The sequence below is a fragment of the Lonchura striata genome, chromosome 19 (genome assembly GCF_046129695.1).
Source record: "Lonchura striata isolate bLonStr1 chromosome 19, bLonStr1.mat, whole genome shotgun sequence".
NCBI classification, from domain to species: domain Eukaryota; kingdom Metazoa; phylum Chordata; class Aves; order Passeriformes; family Estrildidae; genus Lonchura; species Lonchura striata.
Genome location: NC_134621.1, coordinates 7,586,189 through 7,594,430, shown reverse-complemented (window position 1 = coordinate 7,594,430; position 8,242 = coordinate 7,586,189). Strand labels below are relative to the sequence as shown.

Here is an 8,242-nt window from a genome sequence, read left to right as displayed (position 1 = left end):
TATTCTCATGAACTTATTAACAGGGTGTTATTGGTTGAGAAAGCATGTACGTACACATGACTCACTGGTAACAATGACCCTTGGATTAAAATTAAGACAGATATGGTGATAAATATTTAGACTACATTAACAGCACACTTCTTTTACACTCAGAGTAACAGTCACCAATACACACTCATCTCTGCACACATAAAAATTTTTAAATCTTGAAGCCAGCAGTCAGAGGTGGTTTCCAGATGAAGTCCCTGTTTGCCCCATTGCTGGGATCACAGACAGATAAATCACTGGGTGAGCCCCCTTGCTAAGTAGTGGAAATATTACTTTAGCAAAGTTTGCTAATGGGGCAAAGGACCTTGTATTGTAATCCAGTGACATTTTCAACCTTCGGAGAACTTTTGTTGACATTCCCGAATCCCTGGCTGCCATCCCAGCATGAAATAGTTTCTGTTCACATAATTCTCGTGTTTACCAGTCATGAAAAACTCTTGCTTTTTTTTTTTAAAATAAACTTTTTTTTTTTTTTTTTTTTTTTGCAAGTGAAACTCTGTCTAAAAAAATATTGGCCCCAGGCATACAAGGTTTTGCATAAATTCATATGTGATGAATGGCTGATTTTAATGTTATTTGGGTATTTGTCAGAACCTAACAAATATACATGGTAATGGTGGTTCATAAACTTAAACATCTCAATATACCCTTTCTTCTGGAAATAAATTACGTTTGTTTGCCCTGCCTGGAGTCCTAAGGTAGCCGACATTAGGAATATTTTAAATGTGATCATCCATCCAGCATGTCTTTCAGGCGCCACGAAGATTAAATGAAAGAATCATAAGATGAAGGTCTTTAACTTTTAATCCTTTTACAATGAACCCTTAGATAGACATGGGGGCAGGGTGCCTTCTATGTGAGTAATAATGCCTCTGTTCCTCTTCACTAGGTTAATGAATACCCTAAATGTCCCAAGATCTGATTTTCTTCCCCCCTCCCAAAACTATTGAAATTAGAGCAAAGAGACGGGCGGTAAAACGCACCGAGAGACTGAGCGAGGGAATGAATATGCATTCGGAGATACCGAACTAAGCGTTAGAGAAAGCAGGGCTGGCTCGTCTCTGTGAAAGACCCACGGGTTTAAAATGATCAGCATAGATTCCCTCCGAGTTTTGGAGGAGAAATAAAAAAAAAAAAAGGTTTTTTTTGGCTCCAAGATAAATAAGGAAAAGGCTTTCTGCACTGTCAGGGAGCCTTTGAAGAACACGTGGAGTTTGTTTTCGCAGTTGGTATCTATGAGATATGAACCGTCGGCTCTCCCAGCACGTCAAAGTCCAACACGTCTCTAATTGGGCCGAGTCCCGACGGAGCCGCGGGACAGCTGCGGGTCCCGCGGAGCCCCGCGGGCCGGGCCGGGCCGGGCCGGGCCGTTCCGCAGCACCGCGGGCAGCGGGCGGGGGCGGCCCCGGGGGGCGGGCCGGGAGCGGGCGGCGGCGGGGCTCGGGCACCCGCGGCAGCACGGGCGGCACGGCGCGCTGCTCCCCGGCCGCAGGGCACGGAGCTGCCCCGGCTGCAGGGCACGGAGCTCCCCGGTTGCAGAGCTCACTGCTCCCCGGCCGCAGGGCACGGAGCTCTTCGGTTGCAGGGCTCGCTGTTCCCCGGCTGCAGGGCACGGAGCTCCCCGGCCGCAGGGCACGGAGCTCCCCGGCCGCAGGGCACGGAGCTCCCCGGCTGCAGAGCTCACTGCTCCCCGGCCGCAGGGCACGGAGCTCCCCGGCCGCAGGGCACGGAGCTCCCCGGTTGCAGAGCACGGAGCTCCCCGGCCGCAGGGCACGGAGCTCCCCGGCTGCAGAGCTCACTGCTCCCCGGCCGCAGGGCACGGAGCTCCCCGGCCGCAGGGCACGGAGCTCCCCGGCTGCAGAGCTCACTGCTCCCCGGCCGCAGGGCACGGAGCTCCCCGGCCGCAGGGCTCGCTGCTCCCCGGCCGCAGGGCACGGAGCTCCCCGGTTGCAGGGCTCGCTGCTCCCCGGCCGCAGGGCACGGAGCTCCCCGGCCGCAGGGCACGGAGCTCCCCAGGCTGCCTGCGGAGAGGAGGCTCGAGGGAGGGGGTGCAGCCCCCGAGCGCCGCAGCCCCGGGCAGCCCGTCAGGGTGGCGATGGCCCGGCGCTGGCGGGAGCCCAAAGAGTTAACCGGGCCGGGCCGGGCGGTGTGCGGGGCTGTCACAGGATCAGGCTAATAACGCGTCTGCGCTGAAACCCCCCAAAGCCCAGGGGTCAAGTTTCAGCAGTGTCCCACCACAATGGTAGGTGTGAAAGACACGTGTCCCGTTGTAAATGAAATGTCAAGCGGTTAAAAGAAAAATCCCCGAGCAGCTGCCGCCGAGCTCGCCGGGGCTGCGCGGCCGCGGGAGCGGCTCGGCGGGGCACAGCGCAGCGCGGAGCGGAGCGGAGGGACCGCCCTGCCGGCCGCCCCCATCCTGCGGGCCCGGAGCCCGCGGCACTCCGCCGGTGTAGGTGCCGCAGAGCCCCTCTAACAGAGTCGTGAGCAGGTTCCCACCTCCCCCTGCCACCACGAAGCGTCCTGCTGAGCGTGGAGAACGAGGAGGAGAGAGAAGAAAGCCCCCCCGACGGCGGCCAAACCAAAAAGCAAACAGAATCCAAACGGCTCGTGTTTTAGTGGTTGACTTTAATTCTGCACTGCACTTTTACTACAAGGATATAAAGAATAAATAGCAGATACTCTTCATTTACATAGGATTAAGTCATTCAAACTGTTCTCTCTATTTACAATAACATTGTGCTCTAGGCGTTTATTCATTTTTATTTTAAATCTGAAGTCCGTAAGGAAAAAGAAAAAAAAAACAAAACCAAAACCAAAACAAAACAAAAAACCTCACACACACGCTTTCCGAATAATGGAAAATATTATCAAAATTCTCTTATCAAAAAGTTTGGTTTGTATTTTTTAATCCTTTTATTAAAAAAAACACCCAACAAAAAACCTACTTCGCCAAAGCGAAGCAACTTCTCTCTGGAATATAAATAAAAAAAAAGAATACATTAGCAACGATCAGGGTAATAGTCTTGAAAATACAGTAGACGTTGATTATTTCACGTATAATACTGACCTTTTAATAGTATATTAAACCGGTGCCATATATACACACAATATACATTCTCCTACACGTTACAGTGCATTACAACGTTAACCAGAAAGCAAATGTCTTTTATTTCTGTTGCAGCAAAGGTCCACGTGAGTCCGCTGGAGAAGGGGCGCGAAGGGAAGTGCCGCCCTAGCAGGAGCACTTACACTCCGAAATGATGGGGTACTGGATGGGTATCCATGTGCATCTCTGCCCGCCCCGGCGCTGGCACCTCCACCTCAGGATCGTTAAATGCACGGACTTGGCAGGTTTGCAAACCATGCCTTCGGGGACTGAACAAGACCTTTTACTGTAGCAGCTGCCCACTTTGACGTACCGGGGCCAAAAGCGGCTGCCGAGATCGTTCCACGTGTATAGGACCGGGCAGAAGGTCTGGGACCAAAGCCACATCTGCAGCTTCCTGCGCAGCTTCTTGCTCAGCCTGTGCTTCTTGCCCGGCTGCAGCCCATCGTAGAACTCCAGCCCTTTGATTTCGCTGGGCATCGCTCCCGAGGGTCTCTGCCTGAGCAGCAAGTCCAGCTCAGCTAGATCGTCCACTCCGAGCCGGTCCTCGGGCAAAGAAACAGCCATAAAGTTGGGGTCGAAGTGTCCGCCCATGAGGCTCCTTAGCAAGGTCTCGTTAAGATCCTTCTCCTTGGGGTCAAAGATAGGGTCCGGGTGCTCGATTAGATCCACCAAGGGCAAGTTGTCGCTGGGAGCCGGTCGGATGTGCAGATAGTGCTGGCAGGCGCCCTGCTGTAGCCGGAGACCCAGCAGAACCACCAAGGCGTATATAGTCACAAGGCACTGGGAATGATCCATCCTTGGGAGACCGGTGGGGGGGTGGGGGGGGGGGAAAGGGGGGCTGGATTCACCAAACAGCAAGGGAAGAAAGTGCAAGCAAATACATCAGAAAACTTGTACGGGGATATCCAAAATAGCTCGTCTTTGAAGGGAATCACGATCTCCACTCGCCGCACCACCAGCAAAGACAGCCCCCTGATAAGCGCGGAGAACAAGCCCCCTGCAAACACTCTCTCTTGCAGGCTTCTCTATAAAATTTCTCCTGGTGGAGCCGCTCCAAAATTCTGCTGCTGCTGCCGCTTCTTCTCGCCCTTCCCAGGAACGGGAGATGCCTCTTTTTGTTGCGAATTCTGCTTGTGGCTGCCGCTCCTCGTTGTCTGCCCGTGCGTGTGGAAGAAGTGGCTGCCGATTCTTCCTCCCCGCTCCTCTCCGCCGTTTGCAAAGCAGCCTCCTCAGCAGCAACAGTAGCCACGCACGTTGGCACCAGTTTGTCTGCTTCGCAAGGACCCAAAGCCTTTAAATTTCCTGCACTTTCAGCTTCATCTCCATGGAAACCACAGACTCTCTCCTAACCCACCCCACCCCCCCTTAAAACCCACACACACAACACAACCCCCACTCCCACAAAAGTGCAGGAGAGTGAGGCTTCCCCCTTCCCACCGCAGGCACCCTCTGCTGGGGAAGGCTGAGGCGGGAGCCGCCGCCTCCCCCCGCCCTCCGCACGCCGCCGCTCACGCGAGCCGCCGCGCCCCGGGAGATGCTGCCCTGCTCGGGGCAGCCGCCGGCAGCTCCGCCCGGCCGGGCGCCCGCTCGTCGGGCCGCCGCCGCCGGCTCCGGGCTCGGCCTCGCCCCGCCGCTCTCCTCGTGGGCGCGGAGCGCGGCCTCTCCCGCCCGCCCCGCGCAGGAGCGCGGCTGTCCCGGTGCTCCGCGGGCGGCCCGCGCCCTCCCGGCCCGGCCCGCGCTGCGCGGCCGCCGGGGGCCGCCCGCCCAGGCGCGCACATGGGCGCGGGGCGCGCTGCCCGCCCGCGGGGCCGCTGCGGACGCTCTGCCCGCGGCGCCGCGGCCGCCGGGCGCCTTCCCGGGCGGAGCGAGCCCTCTGCTGGCGGCGCCGCGCCGGGCCGGGGGCTGCCCGCGGGCGGGCCGGGGGGCTCCGGGACAGCGCGGAGCGGCGGGATGCCCGCGGCGCCGGAGGAACTCGGGAAGAGCCTCCCGCGCCGCGGGGGTGAGCGCGGCGGCGGCAGCGGCGGGCAGAGCTCCGGGGGTGCTGCGGTGGGAGGAGGCGGCTCCCGCGGACTCCGCGCGCACCTCGGGGCTGCGGCCGCGTGGGACCCCGCGTACGGACCTGCGGTCCCCCGAGACGAGCCCGGGTGCTCGGCTCCCGCGCCGGATGCTCCGGGAGACTGCCCGGCCCCGCTGCTCTCTCCGGGGCACTTGCTTGGCGATTTTCTAGGGAGTTCGCTAGGACTTCATCAGAAACGCAATTTCCAGTTATGCCCTTAATCCATACAGGAAAGATGGAAAATGCCTCAATGGAAATACATAAAACAATTTAAAATTTGATACTAAATGCCACTTCCATGGCAGAATTACTGTCTCGCAAAGAGCACTTACACGGCGTGGCAGGCAGGATGGCTGTAAGGCTCTATTATGGTTTGAGTAAAATTTCCTGAAGTGCTTGAATCCCATTCCTGCAGGCTATTTAGGCACTTAGGAGCCTAAGTTTAATGAGACTGAAGCTAAGCCATTTCACCTAAATTATTTATGCATTTGTTTAAATCTTAACCTTCAAAATTAGGTTCATTATGAAAGTACTACATAGATCATATTACCAATATTGGGTAGTTTTTACGAAAGTGATATTTTTTCAACTATTTTCATTCCCAATTAAAAAACCTCTTAACTTTGCTTTATTCCAGAACATATAGGGCATTTTATAAATAATACATAAGTGAAAAAAATTACATGAAAAAGATGGAAAACTGACCTAAGGTTAACACTGTGAAAGAGCCTCACAGTGACACTTGCTGCTACAATGTCTGTCAAAGACCTGCTGGAGTTTTATTAAATTTTTTTTTCACCTGCAAGTTGAGGTCTCTACCTCCACCTAGACCCCGGTAAACTTTAATTGCTGAAATTTGGCATAAAAGTTGTCCCTTGATATAAGTGAGAAGCTACACCTCAGACCCAGAACAGAAGCAAAAATTCAGAAGTTACATCTAATCGCTTGTATTTATTTTTTAATAATAAATTAAGTTTTATTCAGCTGGTATTTGAAACCAGTTCTTTAACTACCAGTCTCTTAAGTCTAAAAAACAAAGCTAATAAGGCTTATGTTCCATCTATTCCATGCCAGATGTTTAAGATTCCACATTCAAAATTGTGACCCTAAACAAGGGCTGGAGGACTTTTCCTCCTCAACTGAGTTACCTGTACAACAAAATGTTTCTGGAATGAGTCTCTTTAAGCCTCTCTGTGCCTCTTTAAGCCCCAGATCTGTTCTGAGCAGAGCAGGCTGGAGCTCAGTAATTCCTCAAGCGTGGGTGTCTGCCTCGCCTCAGGTGCACTGGGCTCCTGGAGAGGCCATGAAAGCTTGAGGGATGTAGAAGTGATAGAAGTCACTTATGGCCCAAGAATTTCTTGATGGAATGGCTGACAGCAGGGCTGGGAAAGAGCTGCCAGTAACTCTGCCAGAGGCCTCTGGGTCAGAGGGAAAAGAAACTGGTTTATTCCAAGGCTTGCTGAAAACAGCAGTAAATGAAACCTGGAGGTAAAGGGCATGATCCAGGGTCAGTGTATGATGCCAACCCTTCCTGGGATAGGGAGAGAGGCCAGCAGCTCATAGAGGCCTTAGCTGGTCATTCTACTGGCAATGATGCATGAAGCAGAGTAGAACAACTCCCTTTGCCTCAGTTTTAGTGGTTCTGGAGTGCTGTCAGTAGTAAAAACCTGTTTTTTCAGTAGACAAAACAAACACAGCCTTCAAGGCACACAGGAAGCCAGTGTGGGCAAGAGTGAGATGCCACTTCTTCAGGGTGACATCGCTGATGAGGAGAGAAGAGGAATGCAGCCTGTGTGGCTCTGGAGGCACAGCTCTGAAAACACATTAGCAGCTGACTTCAGGCCACAGCAGTGAGGATGCACAGAAGCAATTCAGAATAGATTTGTTTCCTGTTAAATCTACTAACAGAAAATGGCCTGACCTACTTCACCCAACCCAGGGCTCAGGGACATCCCTCTGAATTCAGCCCATGGTTTCAAATAAGCCTGGTCTGCAAGCAGTAGTCTCATGCACCACTCGAAACCACAGAGGGACTCTCACAGAAAGTAATAAAACACTACAAAACTGGGATGAAGAAGAATTATGCCAGGTGTGATTGGCAAAGCTGTGCCTTCCTTGGGAGTGGAGGCTTCCTTAGAACTATTCTTGCATCCCTTTACACTTGAAAGATTCTTTAAATCATGCTCTCATTGCCTTTTGCTTCTCATTTTAAAAAATCCATTGGCATGAAATGATTGTTAAGGAAAGGAAGGGAAAAGCAACAGCATAATCAAATAAGTCCTCTGCTCTGCTGTCATGCAAATTTCTCATATGGCTTTGGGCAGCACATTTCATAGCTCTGCCTTTCCTTATCTGTAGAGCAGGAATGTGAATCCTTGCTTCTTTCATGGAAGTGTTGGAAAGTTTGATTAGATGCTACCAGTATCAATGGAACAACGCACAGGGACAAGACTCCTGTTTTACTAAAATTGTAGAGGAAACCTGTGTTTGAAAGAGCAGACAACTGAATTAAAACCACTCCAATTTTAGTCTTAGGTTCTAGCAAGCTGCTGGTTTCCTCTTCCTTTATACATCTGTATAAATTTTATAAAGAACTTATTTTCTACCTTTTCTTTAAAAACTGAATCCCTAAGGAAATTCTAAAGGAGATGCACAGCTTGCAGCCATTTTTACATAGTCCAAATATATTTGATGACAAATCTACATTATGAGCTATCAAGGGTCATCTATGACCTTCCCTGGAATCCATGTACCACAGGTAAAAAAAAATCACCATTCTGCTACTTTGAAACTGCATTCTTTAATGTGGAAAGATTCAGGGAGATCCTGCTGAATCTTTGAAATGTGGTGTTCTGTCCCTCTTCCCTCATAAGGAAGATACTTTATCAATTTCCCTGCCCCTTTTCTGATACACAGAATAAGGACTGTGCTGAGGATGACAATGTTAGCAGGTGATCAGCTGCTCTGAAGGAAAACAGTTTTGAATCAAAAATATTGGAAGGTAAAACATACCTTGAGAGAGCAAAGTT

At 51.9% G+C, this 8,242-nt stretch overlaps 1 protein-coding gene across 1 annotated transcript; it reads right to left on the bottom strand.

Annotated features, from left to right (window-relative positions):
• Positions 1 to 2,653: 2,653 nt before the first annotated feature.
• On the bottom strand, positions 2,654 to 3,958 carry NOG (noggin). Its single transcript, XM_021555558.3, has one exon. The coding sequence runs from the start codon at positions 3,950 to 3,952 to the stop codon at positions 3,281 to 3,283; it is 672 nt and encodes a 223-aa protein (XP_021411233.1). The 5' UTR covers positions 3,953 to 3,958; the 3' UTR covers positions 2,654 to 3,280.
• Positions 3,959 to 8,242: the final 4,284 nt, after the last annotated feature.